Source organism: Dipteris shenzhenensis, chromosome 5 (genome assembly GCF_047967505.1).
Source record: "Dipteris shenzhenensis isolate YYH24624 ecotype China chromosome 5, Dip_SZ_1.0, whole genome shotgun sequence".
Taxonomy (NCBI): domain Eukaryota; kingdom Viridiplantae; phylum Streptophyta; class Polypodiopsida; order Gleicheniales; family Dipteridaceae; genus Dipteris; species Dipteris shenzhenensis.
This window is the reverse complement of record NC_141600.1, coordinates 53,753,668-53,776,206: the sequence shown is the minus strand read 5'-3', so window position 1 is coordinate 53,776,206 and position 22,539 is coordinate 53,753,668. Positions and strand designations below refer to the sequence as shown.

Below are 22,539 nucleotides of genomic sequence, written 5' to 3'. Positions count from 1 at the left end.
AGAACTATCACGTTTGGGTTATCTGCCGTCTCTTTCTTTTTCAGATTTGCCTACTTGTGATCATTGCATATTTGGAAAGCATTCTAAATTATACAAACTCAAGAATCTAAGAGCTTTAAAACATGTCCAGGAATTTTTTTGGTGTTTTCATGTTTGCATTAACTTGTTATTCATCTCAAAATGGTGTAAGTGAGCGGATGAATCGAACTATTCAGGAGAAGGTTCGATGTATGTTGTCTTATGCTGCATTACCCCATGGCTTTTGGGCAGAAGCCGTGCAAACAGCAGTTCACATTATTAACAGGTCGCCAAACAAGGCTTTGGAGTTGAAAGTGCCAGAGGAGGTGTGGTCTGGCAAGCCACCTTCATACAAGCACTTACGTGTGTTTGGCTGCGAGTGCTTTGCTCATGTACGCAAAGAACTGCGCACCAAACTGGAGCCAAAGTCTCTCAGATGCATCTTCATGGGTTATGGTGACGAAGGTGAAATGGGGTACGGGTTATGGGATCCCGTTAAACGGAAGATTATACGCAGCAATGATGTCATCTTTAAAGAGGATAGTGTACACAAAGAACCCGTGCCACCTGTGGAATACAGGAGGGTTGTTTATGATGATGTCGGACAGCAAAGAATGCCCATTAATATGCAGCAGCAGGCTGCTGCAGATAATCCTGTTCAAGAGGGCATACAGGCTGAAAATCAGCCAGATAATTTTGCCAATAATGCACCACTGGATATGCCAGCAGATGGGGCTGTAGAACAGCCAGATATGGTGGTACAGCCACCCGTCATACATGACGAACAGGCTGGACAGCAGCCTAATCCGGAACATTTTGTTAGGAGGAGCACCCGTGTACAACGGCCTCCTGACAGGTTTGTTCCAGGAGCCAATAATGTGGCTGATTTTATCATGCTGACAGATTGTGGTGAGCCTCCAGCTTCAAGGAAGCTATGGGAAGAACAGAGAAAAGGAAGTGGGAGAAAGCCATGCAATCTGAAATGGACTCCCTACTTCAAAATGATACATGGGACTTAGTGCAGCTACCTGCAGGCAGAAAGGTTTTGCCATGCAAGTGGGTTTACAAAGTCAAAGTGGATTCAAATGCTTTACCGAGGTATAAGGCCAGATTGGTTGCCAAGGGATTTAAGCAGGAGAAGGGCATTGACTTTGATGAGATCTTTTGCCCTGTAGTCAAGATGACTACTTTGAGAGCTGTGTTAGCTCTTGTTACTCATGAGGACATGGATTTATGTCAGATGGATGTGAAGACTGCTTTTCTTCACGGAGATCTCCATGATGAGATCTATATGAGTCAGCCAGAGGGATATGCTGTTAAAGGGAAAGAGAAGCTTGTGTGTAAGCTCAAGAGGAGCTTGTATGGACTTAAGCAGGCGCCAAGAGAATGGTACAAGAAGTTTGATGCCTTCAGGCAGTCCCAAGGGTATCATAGGTGTGAGACCGATCATTGCTTGTACACCAAACGGGCAAAGGATGGCAGTTTGATGCTACTCATTCTATATGTGGATGACATGCTAATTGCCAGTAAATCTCAGCATGAGATTAGTGCTTTGAAGAAACAACTGCATAAGTCTTTTGACATGAAAGACTTGGGTGATGCAAACCATATTCTTGGCATGCGGATTACTCGTGACAGGTCCAAGGGACTTTTGTTTCTGTCACAGAAGGAGTACATTGACAAAGTACTGCAGAGGTTTAAAATGGAGGGGGGGAAGTCTATTAGTACCCCGTTGCCTCCACATTTAAAACTCAGCAGTAAGGACAGCCCCAGATCAGATGATGATAAGGCTGAAATGGCCAAGGTTCCGTATGCATCTGCAGTTGGTTCTTTGATGTATGCCATGGTTGCCACTCGTCCGGATAGTGCTTTTGCGTTGGGAGTCATCAGCAGGTATATGGCAAATCCAGGCAAGCGGCACTGGGAAGCAGTGAAAGGTGTCTTGAGGTATCTCAAGGGTACCAAAGACTTGTGCATATGCTATGGTAGGCAGGATGCATTGGTGCATGGTTTTACAGATTCAGACTATGCAGGGAATGCAGATAACCGGAAATCTACTACCGGTTATATTTTCACTTTTGCAGGAGGTGCTATATCATGGTGTCTCGGTTGCAGAAATGCATTGCACTGTCAACCACTGAAGCTGAATATGTTGCAGCCACTGAGGCTTGCAAGGAAGCAATATGGCTTACTCGGCTGGTGGGAGATTTGGGCATTACAGGAGATATGCCAGTTTTGCATTGTGATAGTCAGAGTGCTATCATGTTGGCAAAGAATCCGGTCTTTCATCAGAAGACCAAGCATATAGATGTGAAATATCATTTCATCAGGGAGGTACTGGAAGACAAGCGACTTGAGCTTGTGAAAGTGCATACTGATGATAATCCTGCAGATTTGCTCACAAAGAGCTTGCCTACAGAGCGGTTTGCACATTGCCGCCACATCATGGGATTAGGATGAGACCATTCTTATTTTATGGTCTTGTATACAGTAACTGTACATTGCTGTAATTTTTATTCTTTTCTCCCCTTTAGGCACATTGGCCTTTAGGTGGGAGGTTGTTGGGGTAAAGGCACATTGCCACCCCTTTATTAAAGTTATGACACCTATGACTGTCGTTGGGATAAAGGCACATTGCCACCCCTTTATTAAAGTTATGACACCTATGACTGTCTTAAGACAGTCATAGGGTGAAAACCTAATCCTAATAAAACCTAATGAGTTTGTGGTGCGCACATTTGGTCTCTCTCTCTCACTCTCTCCCCTTTGCTCTTCTCCCTGCTTACTCTCCTCTCACCGTGCACATGACACTCAGCTTGACGACGTAGATCGGTATCATGGGACTAGCCATCCATATCCATGGATGAGGATCTGACCCCCTTACAGGTTGAGGAGAGGCGCACTTTGATACAACAGCGGGATCAAGTCTGCAAAGATGGGAAGTGGGCGGTAGTTTGAGATGGATGACTCTTTACAGGCCCCCGTCGGGCATCTGCACCTCCTCCGACATAGGGAGGCGGGGTCTATGAGACTCAGCCTATGGAGACCCTGTCCTGTACCATTTGGAATCAGAAACATGAAACTTTTGGGAATCTTATACAGGTCGTAACATAATCTTTTATATAGAGACACATCAGAGTCCAGAGCGTCCACTACCAGTAGTTAGCAAGTACACTTGAGAGTTGCTTACAGAGATATGATGAGGGACACAGGGGGAGTACGAGGATCAGGAGAAGTAGCAGTTCTTTACAGGCTTGCCCTTTTGGGGACCATCTCAATAGAGCGGAGAGATACACAACTTTAGATTTCTCTGGATCCGGGTTCGACACACAGATAGCCGAGATTTATTCGTTGCAGTATGCTACTTTTCTCCCTCTCACTTTGCTTAAGATGTTCGAGAGGAGACGGAGACATCACCATACACAGCTCTCTTCCAGGACATTGTTGACTTCTTGAGCCGCGGGGAAGTCCTCTTGGTTGGGGACTTCAACGTGAGGACAAGGGCCCGTTAGGTACCACTTCTCGACTTCAAAGACAATTCCATTTTACTGCCAGACATTGATCTTGAGGACGCAGGTATGCTACGAGTTTCAATTGATAGGTGAGCTCTGGTCACATCTTATGGGCAGGATCTGTTAGATCTAGGCAGGATGCATGATCTTATTATTTATAATGGTCTTGTTAGATGGCCCTTTTCAGGCGGTTCTACTTGCCTCTCACATGGAGGGGGCTATAGTGTTGTTGATTACATCATGGGAGGATCTGTTAGGATGCATGATCTTATTATTTATAATGGTCTTGTTAGATGGCCCTTTTCAGGCGGTTCTACTTGCCTCTCACATGGAGGGGGCTATAGTGTTGTTGATTACATCATGGGATTGCCTGCCTTTGCCTCTTGTATCACTGATTTCACTGTCGCACCCTCTCCTCCTGGGACCGATCACACACATCTCTTCTTTATTATCTTTACACCCCATCACACAGTATCTCCCACTCCACATATCACTCACACCACTTATCATGACATACATTTTGACCGCAGCCTCTCGCCTATCTATTCAGCTCGCCTTTACATACTTCTCACATATATTGACTTTATACCCTTACTAGAGGATCGTGCTGCGTTGGTCACCTCTCACTACACGAGGTTGCCCTTCATGCTTTCCCTCACACTACTCGCTCCACTCATCTACCAGTAACCACCACCTAGGACCATCTCTTGTAATAGCTGGTACGATGATGAGTGCAAGGCTTTACGCCGTCAACTCAGATTCGAAACCAAAAGCCACCTCCCGAACAAACCAGAGACGCTACACGAGTATCGTCGATTGGTACGTAGGAAGAAGCTGGACTTTGTCCGCCGAAACGAGAAGGAACTACTGAATATTTTGTTTAGTAACAACTCTAAGGACTTTTGGCGGAGATTTCTAGAGGGGTCGTCCCCTTCACCACTCACTGACACTCAAGTTTGGCATAATTATGCACGCACGCTTTATGATATTCCAAATCAGCCAGCTCCTTACCTCTCACACATACCCTGCCCCACATCTTCACCGGGGGGGGGGGTTGAAGGATGCCGTGATGAAACTTTATAATGGCCGATCAAAAGATCATGAGGGCCTACGCACTAAATTCATTGCATATGGGATTAATCTCCTAGCTCTGATTTTAGCAAAGCTCTTTAATGAAGCTGTTTGTTTGGGGTTCCCACGCACCTGGATTGTTAACACTATCTCACCTATCCACAAGGCAGGGGATTCCATGAGTTCGGAGAACTACATGACCATTATGATCGGACATGTCATGTCCAAGATTTATGCATTAGTGCTTGATTATGAGGTTAGTTGATTCGCAGAGATGCATGGACAGGCTGGATTCCGACATGATCATGGGACCATGGATCACATTCTCACAGTGAGGTGCATCATTGAGGAGGCGAGGGTACGGAAACATAGGGTTTATTGCTGCTTTGTGGCTGTCATGGCACTTTACGAGAGGGTCTCAGGCAGAGTATGAATAGGATCTGGATGGAGAGATGAGATCACGAGTACTATTGGGTCAAAGGGTGTCCTTTATCTCCAACCCTGTTTGGCCTATAGATTGATGAGATTGAGACAGTTATGCAGACATTGGGGGGGATGGATGCTCTCTCGCTAGCACTGTGATTCAGATCTTGTTATATGCAGATGACGTGGCACTCTTATCTTCCTCAGCAGAGGGTCTCCACAGACACCTAGATGCACGACAATACTTTTGTGATTCCCATGATTTGAAGGTCAACCTTGGTAAAACCAAGGTCATGATCTTCAACACATCTCGAGCCGCTATGCACCGGGAGCAGTTCACTTTCGACGGGTCGCCGGTTGAGGTTGTTTCTTCATATACATATCTAGGGGTTCTCTTCTCTGGACGTATCTTTACTATGAAACCGACGATGCAGGCCCGGCTGAGTAGAGGATACGCTTCATTGGCCATATTAGAGAGGCAATGCTTTCGCTCACATTTTCAGGACCCGCGGACCAAGGGCTTGCTTTTTGACTCCTTGGCTCGCCCAGCGCAAGGAGTGGGCTCGTGTGGAGCGCCTACAGGTTCTTATGCTATCATGGATGATTCGCAGTAAGCTGTCAATTCCTCACAGATCATTCTGGCTGAGTTTGGGTCATCTCCACTACAACTTGATGCAGAATTTCAGGTTATCACCTACCTATATCGGGTTAGGGGGTACAAAGATTGCACTTTTGGACGCAACAAATTACGGTGGCTAGCATTGTCCTCCTCTATGGCACTATCAGTGGGGCAGATGATCAAAGATGCTGGTTCGCACGCACAAAGAGATGGTTTCAGCGACTAGGACTCCACATGGATAGACCTCCCCCCTTCCAGTATAGCATTGACGCAGCACTCGTTACTTATTATTGTGACATGACTATGTAGCACTCAACACTTATCATTTGCATTCTGCATTGGAGTAGAGGCTCGTTTAGTAGCTCCACCCACACACCTTGTTTGTATCGGGATTTTTCACAGTCTCATAGACCCATCGGTCTTTCGAAGCCTTTAATAAAATTTCTTTCTTTCTTTCTTTCTTTCTCTTTCCCTCACCCTCTCTCTCTTCCTCTCCCTCTACCCCCCTTCCTTGTATTTTGATTTGGGCAAAACAAAGGTTTCGTTGAGAGCATTTTGTAATGTCTCAAAACGTTTCATCTGTTTCTTCAATTCGAGGTTTCGAAAGGACAAAACGGGTTTTCGTGTGACTGTGGGCCTGGTCAGGAGGCAGCAGCTCCGATCGGATCAATCTGTGGCATCCTACAGGCCACAGACTGAGTTGGTCGTCCTTCAGCCCTATCCCTGTATAAAGGGGCAATCCCCCTTCAGTCCAGCATCCTCAGGGTAGCAGAAGCCTTTGCAGCTCAGCAAAATCACCTCCACCCCTAGCAGCAGTGGACGCAGTACCTTCAGCAGCTCCAGTAAATGCAGCAGCACCAAATAGCCTCTCAGCAATCCCAAGAGCCCACGCAACTCCAATAGCAGCAGTCCCAGCAACCTCTTTAGCAACAAACCCCATAGCCTCTACAAGACCTTCTTCCCATGGGGCTAGATCAGCCATATCCTCTACAACATAGCCTCACTCCATACCCGCATCCATGGACAGTCTTGTAGCATCCATATAGCCCTCAATAGGGACTCAAACAAGCCCTCTTCAATGAGGAAGGCAAACAACAGTAGAGAGGATATTACTAGTGATTACCAAGCCCAATAGAAAGAATGAAGATAGTAGTTAGCATGCATACATACAACATACATGCACGTACACACACACACACACATAAATACATGCATGCATGCATGCATACATATATGTATATGTATATGTATATGTGTGTATGTGTATGTGTATGGTTCATTGATGACGTTGTAGATATGCAAGGAAATATTCTCCCTTTTCCAGCAGCATGTAGACAATACAACCTGGCAGTGCATCATAGACCTATCTGGAAAGCTATTGCTGATCTCCTACTTCCTCTGGTTCCGATTCCGACATTGAATGGCAGTGACAGGCTTCAAGATTGGCACCTTCAGTCTTCAAGTCCAAGCATTTCTTCTAAGCCTTTGCAGTCATTGACATCTATACAGGCTTATAGATTAATATTACCTCCTCCTTGGATTGCCCATCATGCTAATTCTTCATGGCATCTGAACAAATCATTAGCCTGGTGGAAAGGAAGATTGCAAATGATATGGAAGTTGAAAATGCCATTGAAGCAAAGACTATTCCTATGGAGATGTATTGTTGGTATTCTCCCAGTGGGAGTGAAATTGGCTAAACGACGACGAATAGCTTCACCTCTCTGTCCAAGATGTCACCTTGCATGTGTATGTGTATGTGTATGGTTCATTGATGACGTTGTATATGTATATGTATATGTATATGTATATGTATATGTGTGTATGTGTATGTGTATGGTTCCGCATTTATTGTGGTTTTGTTCATATTCTAGAGACCTTCTAGATAGAATCTCCTATTTTTTATCTCTCAGATTTCCAGCACACAGGTTCTACAGGTTTTTCTGGATGTATGGCAAACTATCAGCTTCTTTGTCACAGTATTCTCTCTTCTTCCACTGGATCAGATACTGGGCCTTATGGACCCTCTGGCTGCAGCGCATCCAAGCATATCTGAATTCTCCTCTTCAGCATCCTTATGAGTTTTTCAGAGCCTCATTAAGGCAGTCTTTATATGATGCCTTACATGAGGAAGATTTGGATGTTTCTTGTATTCAACTTTTCTTTTACTGTTTCTGATGGATAGGGCTGTAGCTCTATTTTGAGCACGGCCTGGATGTAAATGAATGTTTTATAATATAAGTATCTTGGTTTTACAAAAAAAAAAAAAAGTATGTGTATGTGTATGTGTATGTGTACGTATGTACACACACACACACACACACACACACACACACACACACACATACATACATTGTAAGGAAGGAGGTAGACACAGATTGGAGGAAGGGGATAGAATTGGCAGGAGGGAGAGAGAGAAAGGGCAGAAGGAGTGAGAAGTGCGTTTTTGCCCCGTTTTTTCTAGAATCTATGTGCTTTCAAGTTTTCACTCCTTAAATATTAAGTAATAATTTTGAAGAATGTGTTTGTATTTTAAATTTCCTTTTTAGATGTCTTGACTTGTAATTCTCTTTGTTCACTCTAAACTTTCTTGTTTGCCTCTATGCTTGTATATATTTAGTATCATTTCGAAACCTATCCAAACTTGAGAAAGGAGGTTGAAAGCTTGAATTTAAATAAGTTTGAAGAATTTGAATTTCCTTTTTAGGTTTCTTGAGTTGTATTTCTCTTTGTTTTTTCTAAACTTGATTATAACATATCTTATTTGCCCCTATCCTTGTATATATTAAGTATCAATTCAAAACCTATCCGTTTGCGTCTGCAAAGGTGCCTGCCATGTGGCAGTTGGGTACCTGCTGTACCTGATGCATCTCCTGTGCATCCATGTGGCAGCCTTGTACAAGCTGCCGTACTGTACTGCCGACTTGCATTGTGTAGATTTGGCATGTGTTGCTGATGTCAGACTCCATAAAGGCTGACATCACCTTGTCCATGATGTGGGCCATTGTTGAAATGCTTTCCTAAAACCCATTAAGCAGTCATATATCCTCGAATGTCTTTTCCAGCCCTTCCAGTGATTGCCTTAAGGGTGGAAATATGATCAAAAGTGGGGAAATTGCTGCAGTGTGTATTCACCTGCCCATAGCTCTTTGCCCTGCAGTTTCTGGAATGTCATTAATGTGCCTCTTAATTCAGCCTGTAAACGTTGGCAATGACATGGTGAGTCTTGATGTTTCGATCCATGGGGTCCTTGACCTAAAGAATATCTACGACAAGATCTTTCAAGACTTCCTCTTTGCAATGGAGTAGGACTTGGAAGAGACTTTGGATGCTGCTACAGGCACTCATGCCACTCAAGGAGATATGCCAATGGCAAGCTTGCTTGAGCATTAGGGAGGGCGTAACTCAAAGTGCGGTGCTGATTTGGATGCAGAGAAGGAGCAGCGCATTGATGACTCACCTGAAGAGGATGTTTGCTGAACAAAAAGGCTATGTCCTCACAAGCAACTACTTAGAAGTTAGCTTATTAGATCAGCATCACATTTGTGTTTTCAGTTTCAGCATTCATATACGATGTAACTTTTAATTTTCATTTCCATTTCCATTTCAATCTTATAGCCTTCTGTGGTTGCCTATGTTCAGACTCAATAGTCTACGTTGGAGTTTGGATGCAGAGAAGGAGCAGCGCATTGATGACTCACCTGAAGAGGATGTTTGCTGAACAAAAAGGCTATGTCCTCACAAGCAACTACTTAGAAGTTAGCTTATTAGATCAGCATCACATTTGTGTTTTCAGTTTCAGCATTCATATACGATGTAACTTTTAATTTTCATTTCCATTTCCATTTCAATCTTATAGCCTTCTGTGGTTGCCTATGTTCAGACTCAATAGTCTACGTTGGAGTTTGGATTAAATATTTAGTATCTACTATCAGCCTTCATGATTCATATTCAGATTTCTTCTAAGATTTAGCTGATGTCAATGGTCAAGTTTCATGGCCATGAGAGATTAGTACCTTCTCCCAGGTATTCATTATGGAGCTTTTGATTCAAAGTATGATTTTTCATTTTAAAGCTATAAAGTTGGTATTAGGTAAATTTCCACTTTAAACTTCAAAGCCTAGTTTTTCATTCACAAATGTAAAGGTTGAAAGCTCAAAGTTGATATTTCATAGCATGCTGATCGCATTGTTGATGTTAATGTATCATCTATAGACTATATTATAATGTCAATTTTCAAGTTTCAGCTATGAATTACGATCATTGTTGCTTGATGTGAATGTTCATGCCTGGAATTGTGATTTCTAATTAATGTCTATAAAAATGGAGCCATAAATTTATTTAAATGAGGGGGATATTTTTGGGACGTGTTTGTTTCAGCGCCACCCCTGATAAAAACGTTTTCTGTTTGCTATGTCTGCTTGCTGTGTCTGCCTTGTTGTGAGACCACGAGACTTGCACATACTGTTAGAATTTGTGTTTAAGTCAAGTATCTAATATATCATGTTAGTACGTAAACATGTTAAACGTTAGGATGAGAGATACGAATGGGCACTACGAAAGACACACTTGTGAGAAAGCACTTAAAACTTGGTTGTAACGTCCAATTTGTTGCACAAGGACCTATTTGTATGCATGATTGATCAATGGAAATCGATTCTTGATTGTCTCTCTTGGGTCTCTCTTCTTCTGTGTTCATTTCGTCTAGTTTCTCTCTCTTAGAGTTCATATTCGAACATGGTATCAGAGCATTGACTTAGATCCTGGACTTGACGATCGTTAGAAGATGAGGCAATGATCCAATCCGACGATGGCGGATGATCGTGTGGTGTTAGGAATGCTTTCACGATTTTTTCCAACGTCAGATTTGTTGAAGACCATAATTGATTGAATGTCTTCCTCTCGAGTGCCTTGGAACCTTGAAAGAATACCGAATCGTCAATCGATTTGATGGAACCAATTACCACCTGTGGAAGCTGCGCATATCTACAACGCTCCAAGCAAAAGGCTTATGGAAGACCGTGATGGGAGACAATGATAAGGCGCCGAAAGAAGAGGCAGACAAACTTGCTCTGTGGGAACATCAGGATGCAAAGGCCAAGCAGGAGATCTTCTACCATTTGGCTAACACGCAAGTCCTACACGTCAGTGGTGCCAAATCGGCGAAGGAAGCTTGGGACCTACTTGAAACACTTTATCAAACCAAGTCGTTGGCAAACAAGACTTACCTGAGGTGCCAACTGCTTAATCTCAAGATGGATGAAGATCTGCATACATATCGAAGTTCAAGACCTTTACAGAACAACTAGTGTCAATTGGAGTGATAATTGAGGAGGACGAGGAGAGCATTATGTTTCTGAATTCATTGCTTGAATCCTACGATCATTTGAACGTCATGCTGAGCGCAGTGACAGAGGAGATGAAATCTAAGGAGCTTACAAGCATCATACTCCAAGAAGAGATTCGACAAAAGCAGAACAAAGTAAAACACAAAGGCATTCAAATGGCATTATTTGCAGGAGGAAGACAATTCAAGAAGAAAGAAAGCACGAGGTCCACAAATTCATGGAATGGAGTTGGTCAAGTTGGCATGAGCAAGCATGAGTACTTCTATTGTGGGAAGATGGGACATTTTGCACGAAATTGCAGAAAGAAGATGGAGGACTTGAAGACCGGGAGGGTGGAAGCTAATGCAACGACAGTGGAGAAAGTTCTTCTAAAGCTAGTTACAGAGCTGATTGAGAGAGAGATTCTTAGATAAAGAGTTTGATAGTTGGATGGTGAAGATGCCGGAGATCACTCATAGCACCATATGGTTCAAATAAGGCTGCCTTATAGCATGAACCTTGTTTGGCCTTTACATGGATGAGCTATCCATTTTCTTTGATATTCTTGGTCATAGTTCAATCCAAACATCGGCAGTTTTCAAATGTTTGCAAATGGGTGATGGGCTCCTACCCCCTTCTTAATGTGGTACCAAAGATTAACCCTGCCCAAGCCCCCTCCAAAATTGTGTGCATGATGCAAAATACATAATGCATCTGCTAGTATCTTGCATCATTCTTGTTGAATCACCAATGATCAATGTCCAAGTGCATTGGCCACTGTGCAATTAGAGATATGGTCAATATGCTATCCCATTGGATTTTGTTGTAACTATGCTCTTGGGAGAGAGGAGTCACTCTTGGCGTAGATTGGTACCGATTTTACTTTCTGCTTTGCCAGTGGCCTTGTAAGGATTTTTTGTACCCTACTGGATTTAAAGACTTGCTGCATCTGAAGCATCCTGTCTACAAGCTGCATGAGTTGTTATTGATAGGTATTTCTCAATCTTTTGATTGTAAAACACTTGGAGACCGATCATGCGCTCTTGTCATGATCAAGTAGCGAATTGTGGAGTGCTTTGGTCTAAAACCTGCTTGTAATGTTATCTGGCACCATTGTTTTATGGCGCCATTTGCTGATTTTCTGAGCTGTGTACAGCTTGACTTTGTCTGTGTGGCCTTATTTAGGGTAAGCTTGTATGGCTGACGTATTAATGTTGTCTCGGGTGATTTGTCTGATTGGTGGCAGTCACAGTGGAACGATGTGGAGAAGTAGCAAGCATGGTTTTTGACCTGTTTGCAAATCTTGGTGCTACAGGTGAGATTCAAACATCCCTTTCCTGCAATACTTCGTGTCCATCACAGATTCACTCCTTCCGAAGTTACTCATTGCAGATGTAATTGTCCTGCATATATGCTCATTGCAAATGAAGGTAGGAAGCCTTTTCTAGGGACTTTGACTCCTATGATGCTTCAATGTGTATTTAACTGCGTCTTTGCTTGTGGGTGGATATACTGTGTTTGCTTGTGGGAGACTGCCATTAGATCTTGATGGCTTATATGTCCAGTATTATCTTTTTGGCAAGTTAAGCTTATGGCAGTAGTAAAGACTGATCATATGTTACATCAGATGTCTGCTTGTTTTTTCTTTTTCCGCTGAGAAATAAGATATCAGTGTGTTCCCTGCAGATGAGCAGTTGGAATTTCCAATTTTATATGCTTCAGCTAAGGAGGGATGGGCGTCACGCTCGTTCATTAAAGCTCCAAAGGAGGAAGAGCGGACCATGGCCCCACTTCTTGATGCTGTTTTAGAGTATGTGCCTCCTCCCAAAGGAGATGTACGGGCTCCGTTTCAAATGCTGGTGAGTGCATGCCTTCTACCCAGGGCCTTATGGTGGCTATGCATTTATTGCTAGTTAATTCTGCTTCAACTCTGAATTTGTGACAGATTTCTAGATGCTTGGGTTTACAAGTTTCTTGGCACTTCAATGTCCTACCAATAAGACTACTTGACTCACGATATTTCCAGCAATCTCTTCTTGCCTTTATCATAGGCTGTCAAAATGTTAGGGCTTGTAAATAGTTACCTGGTGCTTATCTTCTGATGTCCCACACTTTTTGATGCCAAATGCTTTGCTTTCTCGCATGCTGCTTGATCTAATTGAACTCCCCAATGTTAGTTAGAGATCTCCATTTCAACAGAACAATTTGCACTATAAGAAGGAGCTATTATTAAATGCATGCATCATGAATACTTTGCTAAATGTCTTTGGAAATTTTAGTTTAGTTAGTTTAGTTTTTTTTTTTTTGGGGGGGGGGGGGTGGGGATGTGTGCGCGCATGCGCAGAGATCTCCATTTCAACAGAACAATTTGCAGTATAAGAAGGAGCTATTATTAAATGCATGCATCATGAATACTTTGCTAAATGCCTTTGGAAATTTTAGTTTAGTTAGTTTAGTTTAGTTTTTTTTTTGGGGGGGGGGGTGGGGATGTGTGCGCGCATGCGCACTAACAAAATTTGTGCAGTCAATGAAATAATGCTTCCCATTCTATTTCCCTGTGGTTCTTTAGGTTCAGTTTTAATTGAAATGGAGTGTTGCCGTGTGAAAGGCATTTTCCCATTTGAAAGGTGTTGTATGATCTTGTATCCCCATGCCTTTCAATATGGTATGTCTTCTTCAAATACACTTTTGCTAGAAATGGAATGGTAGGGCTTTGATACCAAATGTTGGGAATGGAGGTGAAATGAGAACACATAATATGGAGATGTATTAAGAATACAAGAGTTGTGTTACAAAGGATGACTAAAATGAGGATTATTTCCTATATAACGGAAGCGAACCCTAATACTAATCCTAGGGGGAAAACCCTCCTAAGTAGAGGGACAAGTGCCCAAGGGCGTGTTCGCACCACACTACTCATAATCTGACAAAGGCAGCTACAAGCTGGCCTAGGAGAGGTGAAAGGATTCTGAAGGGGCCGAGACTGGGCGGAAAGGCAAAGGGCAAAAGGCACAAGGAAAGCCTAGAAAATAGGCTGCAGGGGCACCAAAAATGGGTGGCATCAACGCCCACAAACCAGCGCATGGACAAAAGAAAGAAAGAAAGTTTAGTAAAAGTCTTCGAAGACCGAAGGGTCTATGAGACTCAAAGAACATGATAAAATGAGCTGAATGGGTGGAGCCTCTAAGTGGCATCAACAACTAAATTCATGGAGAAGATGGGAGATGGCAAGGAAGAAAAAGGGTAGGTGAAGCAGAGAAGGGGGTCAGAAAGGCTTGCGAAGCTAGTTGGGAGGAGGGAGCATGTTCACTCATCAGAGTCCAGAGCGCCCGTTGTCGATCATCAGCGGCTACACATGGGAGTTAGCCTTCAGAGACAAGACAATAGAGATAGGTGGAGTAAGAGGGTCTAGAGGAGTGGCATTATTTTACAGACCATCTCTCCTTGGAGTCGTCTCAGTGGAGAGGAGGGTTACACTCTAGGTTCTTATGGGTCCGGATCCGGCGTATAGATAGCCGTGATTTTTATATAGCAATATGCTACTTTACGCCTGAGACATCCCACTTTGCTAGGGATATACGCGAGGAGGGCAAGACATGGCGGTATGCATGTCTTCATGCAGACATCCTGGATTTCTCAAGCCGTGCGGAAGTCCTTTTAGTTGGGGACCTCAACGCAAGGACGAGTATACATCAGGTACCGCTTTTGGACTTTTGAGATAATGCCATATTGCTGCCAGACATTGACCTTCATGAGGTAGGCTTGGCATGGGTTTCCGTGACAGACGGGACGGGGACAAGTCACATCATAAGGTCACGCATTTTTGCGTATGGGCAGGATGCTTGCTCTTGTCATATATAATGGTCTTAAGCTATGGCCCTCCTAGGTGGCTTCACTTGCTTTCCACATGGGGGAGGGTCTAGTGTAGACTACATCATGGGATCCCTTGCCTTCGCATCACACGTCATTGACTTCTCCGTTTCACCACCCTTTTCAGCATCTCCATACCCATCTCACGGAACCATCCACCACATCGATCACACACACCACTTATCATGATATGCACTTCGATCATGATCTAGCACCCACATACTTTGCACGGCTGTATACACTACTCACGTATATTGATCACATGTCCCTACTAGAGGACCGTGTTGCCTTGATTAGCCGCTAACTCCACGAGGTTGGCCTTCATGCCTTCCCATACACCACGTGCTCCACTAGACCCCACCTCTTGTTTTTGTGCCTTGCAATAGTTGGTATCATGAGGAGTGTAAGGCTCTTCGTCGACACCTCCGACTCGAGGCCAAACATAACCTTCTGAGTGAGTACCGTCGTCTAGTACGTTGGAAGAAGCAGGCATTTGTCCGCCAAAATGAGGAGTTACTGAACATTTTGTTCAGCAACAACTCCAAAGAGTTTTGGCTCAAGTTCCTTGAGTGGAAGTCACCTTCGCCTCTCAGCGACACACAAGTTTGGTGTACACATGCACACGTCTATGATCTTCCTCACCTGTAGGCTATGGCAAGCAATGGAAGCTCAAAATGAAGGAGAGAAGAGAATAAACGAGATGCTGTAATGAATTGCTGCAAAACTGAGTGGAGGCTCAAGAGAGAGCCAACATAACAAAACCCTAGGGCAAAGTGCCCTAATTGGGCTAAGTGTCCTAACTGTCCTAAGTGGTACATTTACTAATTGTACCAACTGACCTATTGACTGTAACTAGGCCTACAAGGCACATACCAAGGAATGAGTGGCACCTATGGATAGCCCATAGAATGGCCTACAAACCCCCTCCATGGTATGGGCTGAAGTATCGTGAACACGTCTCAGAATACTTGAATATCTAGTGTCATGGTTGCACATGTTCATCCTGTAGGGATATAGCAACCTATGACTGTATAGTGTACAATAGATCAAGTTACAAAAGATACTAAGTTTAAAGCTTGCCGGAAAGCTTCAAACTTAGGTCGAGGTAGAGCCTTCGTAAAAGGATCTGCCAAGTTGTCTTCATTGGAAACATACAAAAAATGAATATCACCTTCTCTGACATAGTGATAGTGAACCTCCATATGCTTTGTGCGAGCATGGAAAATCGGATTCCGTGCAACAACCAAAGCAATCTGACTAATAGTGAAGATGATGGTAGGACCAGTTTGACATGCATGAAGAGTTGCAAGTAACTTCCGGAGCCAAACACACTCCACTGTAGCTGTAAAACCTGCTCTGTACTCAGCTTCATAGCTAGAAGTAGCAAATGTAGTCTGCTTCTTGCTGAACCAAGAGATGCATGAAGTACCAAGCATGAAACAGTTGCCACTTTGTGACACATGGATGTCCGAACAGCCAGCCCAATCTCTATCAATGAATCCATGCATGACAAGTGAAGAATCGGCCTCATAAAGAAGGCCCAAATGCTGAGTGCCTTTGAGGTACCTGAAGTGCTTCACGGCCTGCCAATGGTGTGTAGAGGGGCTATGCATATATTTGCTCAATTGTGAGACATAATATTGCAGATCGGGTTTGTTATTGCATAAATAAATTAAACAACCAACTGCCTACTACTGATAGAGAGTGACATCACATGCACCAGTGCCATCCCTAGATGAGAAGTGAAAACCTGGCTCTAATGGTGTGGATACTGGCTTGCAATCCTCAAACTGAAAACGCTGCAAAAGCTGTCCAATATACTTGATTGTGACATCCAAATGCCTCCCTCACTGCTAGCAAATTGAATGCCAAGATAGTAATGCAAAAGACCAAGATGAGACATGGCAAATGTCTGTTGCAAGTCAAGCTTAGCATGTGTCCTAGTCACAAGCATGTCATCCATATAGAGCACTAAAATCAGCAAATCTGTCTCTCTCTTGTGGATGTAAAGGGTAGCCTGTGTAGGACTGTTCTGAAATCCGAGTGTGAGCAAATGAGCATGTATCTTGGAATACTAAGCCCAAGGTGCCTGCTTCAATCCATAGAGGGATTTCTTTAAGCGGTAGACCTTGCTTTCAGAACCTTCAACCTCAAAGCCATGAGGTTGAGAAACATAGACCTCTTCCTGCAAATGCCCATGAAGGAAGGCTGTCTTGATATCAAGCTGATGTACCTGTCTTGATATCAAGCTGATGTACCTCTTAATGAAAGTGGCCAGCAAAGACAATAACAATGCGGATAGTAGTGATCCTGGAAGTGGGGGCAAAAGTCTTGTCAAAGTCAATGCCTTGCTGCTGGGCATAGCCCTTAGCAACAAGATGGGCTTTATAACGGTCCACTGAACCATCAGCTTTCCGTTTAATCTTATAAACCCACTTAGTTCCAATGTAAGGACATCTTGCCCAGATGCATTACTAGCATGTGTGACTATTCCCCCCTTAGATGCATGCTCAAGTGAGCTGAATAACTTCCTGCAGGAAGTAATATGCTTGCTAGCACCACTATCAGCATACCAGGCATCATATACATCAGAAATTGTCATGCAGGCATCATGACCATCATGAACATTAGGATTATACTGACATGTAAGAAGAAAAGCCCAATGTTGGTCTTGTGCAAAGTTAGTTGACTCATGTCGATCATTTGGACTAGGAGAACGAGATACTGCAAGACCAGACTCTTTCTTCTTCTTCTCAGATGCAATTCTCTTCCTGCATTCAGAAATGGAATGCCTAGGTTTCTTGCAATAGTTGCATCTCTTCTTCTTCTTTTTATTCCCCGAAGAAGAAGCATCATGGGAGTGACAAGCATGTGAATGAGGGGGAGTGACAAGCATGTGAATGAGGGGATTTACCAGTTGAAACCTTGCCTTTGCCTTTGTTTTTATGCTGGGCAGCAAAAGCTTGATCACTAGTCACAGAAGATTGCGGTTTGCACGGCTTTGTTCCTCTTGAAGTAGAAGAGCAACCAGCTGGTCAAAGGAATAGTGCTTGGCATTGCCAATTGCAACCAACCTCAATGTAGTAGCAAAGCCCTGATAAGAGTTAGGAAACCCATCAAGGGTATTACAAACAAGTTGAGAATCAAGCACCACGTCATCTACATTAGCCAATTGCTGTTTCTAATCTTTCGCACTGGTAAGATAGGCATCTATATTACCACCCTCTTCAAGCTTCAAGTCTTTCAACTGCTTGTGGAGATAGGGAACCCGCGCCTCATTCCGCACTGGATATAAGGATGCAAGCTGATCCCACGGTTGCTTTACTGTCTTGCAAGACCGGATATGAGGGATAATGACCCTTTTAGTGGAAAGAGCATCACGACCATCCCATTGAATCTGCTCCAATGTAGGAGGAAAAGTACTTGTAGTAGAAGATGCAGCTGCTCCAGAAGTAGCATTAGACCCATCACCAGATGAGCCTGAAGCAGTACCTGTAGTACCAGAGGCAGTGGCTGTAGCATTAGTAGCATTATGTGTAGGCCTGACCTCAGTGCTTGAAACAATGTTCCATAAATTCTTGGCAACCAAAACATGCCCCATCATGTATGCCCACATGGGGTAATTTGTGCCATCAAGCTTGTCCTCAGCCCAAGCATCCTAAACAAATCATCGTTGCTGCTAGTCATGGTGCTGAAATTGAAGGCAAATGCACCAACTGGCAAGGCAATTGAGAGAAAGGCAACCTCTCAAAATCAAAAAACAAAACGCTGCTCAAGCTTCAAAGCTTTTCATTGCAAAAGACTCTACTGTCTCAAAGTTTAAAAATTTCCCCAAAGGCAGCACAAGGCCTTCAACACGGGGCCTTTCCAAAATGCAAATGAAGCAGATATTGGAAAGAACCAATGCAACAAAGGCTTATCCAATGATGTAGCCCGAAAATACAGTCGGCAATAGGCTCCAAATGCGAGCAGAGGGATTCACCCTTGAAGGAGAGGTGAAAATCACAGCAAATGGCAATGAGAGATGATGGTGATGCCAATCGCAGTCATCTGATCACGCAGATTCTTCACCCTAGTGATGAACTTCTCTGCTGCTTCAGACTCAGACTTCTTCTCGTTCGCGAGTTGAGTCTCCAGATTCTGAATTTGCGTCTGATTCGTGGTCTCGTACTGATTTTTCAAGACCGTCCATGCCTCCTCCGGTGTGGTGACATGTTGAATTAACGCCATGATGGAATCACTAACAATGTAGACAACAGAACATAGTGCATCTGCATTTTTTACGCGACAATCTCATCCGCAGTTGGTACTATCTGTTGTCCTGCATTGGCTGGATCCGGTCTCGCAACCGGCCTCATGTCCACCCCAGTAGCGCTTAGGATGGTCTTCATCTTGAACTTCTAGAGTGGATAGTTAGAGCCGTCCAACTTTCCGCAAGAGAGTGCTGGAAATGAGAATTACAGCAAGAGAAAGTGCTCCCACGAGGAGGAGAGCACTTGGAAATGAGAGGAGCGTGATCCAATGGAGGGAATCTCGCAGCCCGAGGAAAAAGGAAGCCAAATGCGAAGGAATGGGCTCAAGGAGAGACCTCCGGATCACTTCAGCAAGCTCCAAATGTCTTCAAACGCCAGCACGCGCCTCGAAATGAAGAAATGTGTTGAACAAATGCTGGCACAAACCTTGAGACGGGTGCGTACAGCAATAAATGATCCAAAACCCGTACAGGTCTCCGTACAGCTTTAAATGCTCCATACACAATCTGTACAGAGTGTACGGACCACACGTGCGAAGAAACCTGCTGAAAACTGTCCGTACTGCGCCATACAAGCAGTAAATGCAGCCGCCTGCAGTCCGTATAAGCCGCACGGATTTCCGTACAGTCACATGTGAGGTGGCTGCAGGAAAACAGGTCGAAAATGGCTGTAGGAGGATGAAAGTGCAGCGAAAATTGCAGCAGATGCTCCAAAACACGATCTTCCTGCAAGGAAATGCTTGGAGAAGCCTCGGATGTGCACACGTGTGGAAATGCCTAGGAAAATGAGCCGACCAGCAGAGGAATAGGCTGCCAAACAGCTCCCAATGGTTTAATAGGACTCCGGGTGGTTGGAAATGCTAGATGGTGAAACCCTGACCTGCTCTGATACCATTGTAGGCAATGGAAGCTAAAAATGGAGGAGAGGAGAAAAAACAAGATGCTGTAATGAATTGCTGCAAAGCTTAGTGGAGGCTCAAGAGAAAGCCAACATAACAAAACCCTAGGGCAAAGAGTCCTAACTGGACTAAGTGTCCTAATTGTCCTAAGTGGTACATGTACTAACTGTACCAACTGACCTAATTGACTGTAACTAGGCCTAGAAGGCACATACCAAGAGTGGCACTTATGGATAGCCATAGAATGGCCTACATCACTAGCTCGCCCCTGACCTCTCCCACTCACTCCGTCCCACCACTTGCACTCTGTTTATCAGGGGTGGTGTCAAGGATGCAGCATTGAAGCTCCACAATGGCTAAGCGAAAGATCACGAGGGACTTTGTACTGAGTTTATTGCATATGGGATTGACATCCTAGCCCCGGTCTTAGCAAAGCTATTCAATGACGCAGTTTGCCTTGGCTTCCCACACGCATGGACCTTTAATACTATCACTCCTATTCACAGTTTGCCTTGGCTTCCCACATGCATGGACCCTTAACACTATCACGCATGGACCCTTAATACTATCACTCCTATTCACAAGGCTGGGGATCCCATGAGCCCAGAAAACTACATGACCATCATGATTCGGCATGTCATGTTCAAGATATATGCATTTCTACTTGACACAGAGGTCAGCCGGTTTGTAGAGATGCAGGGACTTAGGGTAGAGGGGCAGGCAGGATTCTGGCGGGACCATAGGACCATGGCGCCTGCAGGAGCTGGGGTATGTATGCTGATGATGTGGTACTGATGTCCTCCTCCCCTGAGGGCCTCTAGAGATATTTGGATGCATTGCCACATGATTTGAAGGTCAACCTTGGCAAGACCAAGGTTATGATCTTCAATACATCTCGAGCAGCCATGCACAGGGAGCAATTCACATTTGGCAGATCCACGGTTAAGATCGTCTCCTTAATTAGTTGGGAAGATTGGTGTCATAATCACTTTCCCTTGTTATCAGGGTCACAATAAAATAGAAGCTTAATCAAGAACTTAAGTAGCTCGATCTAAAATTATGAATGTAAACTGATGTGTTTTAAGAGAGTGAAATTTAATGAACAATGGACAAAACTGGGGGGGATTAGATAAGTGAGTGAGTGAGAGTTTTGCAATGTGAAGGGGAGTATTACATCAATGCATGAAGAAACCTGTGAGGAGGTTTTTCTATGAAAGGAAATGAAATTACAAGGGGAGATAAATTAAGGTTTGAAGGGAAATAAGAGGGAGGGTTGAAAGGAAACAAGAGGGGGGTAAAACTTGAAACCTTCTCTCTTTTGATATGCATGGTAGATCAGTAATGGATCAAGCCAAAAGGTATACAACCCATATAGACGAAACAATTGATCAACGAACTGCTAAGCCAATTGACTCGCTGTGACGGTGGATCTAGTAGGTAGAAGTCTAGCCGTCTTTGTGAAGTCTTCTTTGGCCCAATTTTCACAATGAGATCAGCTTTTAGGACCCTTGGACCAAGGCTCTTCTCTTTGACTCCTTGGTTCGACCAGTCGGCATGTATGGTAGCCCTTCTCAGACACGGAGTGGGCTCGAGTAGAGCGACTACAGATTCTCTTGCTCTCACGAATGATCCGGGGAAACCATCGGTGCTACATCATATCATTAGGCCGAGTTTGGCGCTTCTCCACTGCAGCTAGATGCGGCATTCCATACCATTACTTATCTACACCGTGTCAGACACAGTATGGAGACTGCACATCGAGGAGATGTAGGCTGGCTCAGGCTCGTCCATGAGTCTTGAAGATGGAGGGGATGGCAGAGGTCGGTATGCACAGACACGTAGGTGGTTCGAGAGATTGAGGCTCAACATGGATAGATTACCCCCCTTCCAGTACAGCTTAGACGCTCCATCTATCCCACTTGGGTACCACGAGAACGAGGTCATTTGAGAGGATAGCTTACAACTACATACATTCAGGACCTGGTTGGAGCTGAGAGAGCTTCCAGTGGAGCTCAGCTTTTACAGAGATCACTGCCTTCGCATCTTTGAGGAGGGCTTCATTGCCCCGCCAGAGTACACTTGGCTTCACTTACCGCACTCGTTGAGGATATCCATCGGGCAGCTTCAAGGATCATCACACCGACTCTGTATCAAGAGTGGACGAGCTGAGTGGGATACCGAAGGAGTACTGCCTATGTACGCTATGCGATCGGTAGGAGGTTGAGTCAGAGGATCACTTTGCAATTCGATGCCCCGTGTACTACGAGATCCGTGGTCGCTATCATTGTCTCTTTAGAGATGGCTTTGGGCCCCTCTCTAGATGCCTTTCGTATCTAGTCCAGGGTTGCCTCACTGCTTTCATTCAGGAGGCGGTTCGACATAGAGAGCACTTACTCAGGATACAGAGGCAGGCCTCAGACACTTGCCCGACTCTTCTCAGAGCAGGATCACAGAGTTCCTCCAGTCGGATCATATTGACCACACAGCGACCAACTGCAGACGCAATAGGGACCCGGAGCCGGAGGCATGCCATACTTGATAGTGGGCG

The 22,539-nt window shown here is 44.3% G+C and overlaps 1 protein-coding gene across 2 annotated transcripts in view; it reads left to right on the top strand.

Annotated features, from left to right (window-relative positions):
- Positions 1–22,539, top strand: part of EMB2785 (elongation factor family protein) — a 130,645-nt gene that overhangs the window by 24,365 nt on the left and 83,741 nt on the right. For both annotated transcript variants that reach the window (XM_087374776.1, XM_087374775.1), the window contains exons 4-5: positions 12,217–12,285; positions 12,657–12,829. In XM_087374776.1, the coding sequence (XP_087230902.1) occupies positions 12,217–12,285; positions 12,657–12,829 (242 nt within the window). The remainder of the gene's footprint in view (positions 1–12,216; positions 12,286–12,656; positions 12,830–22,539) is intronic.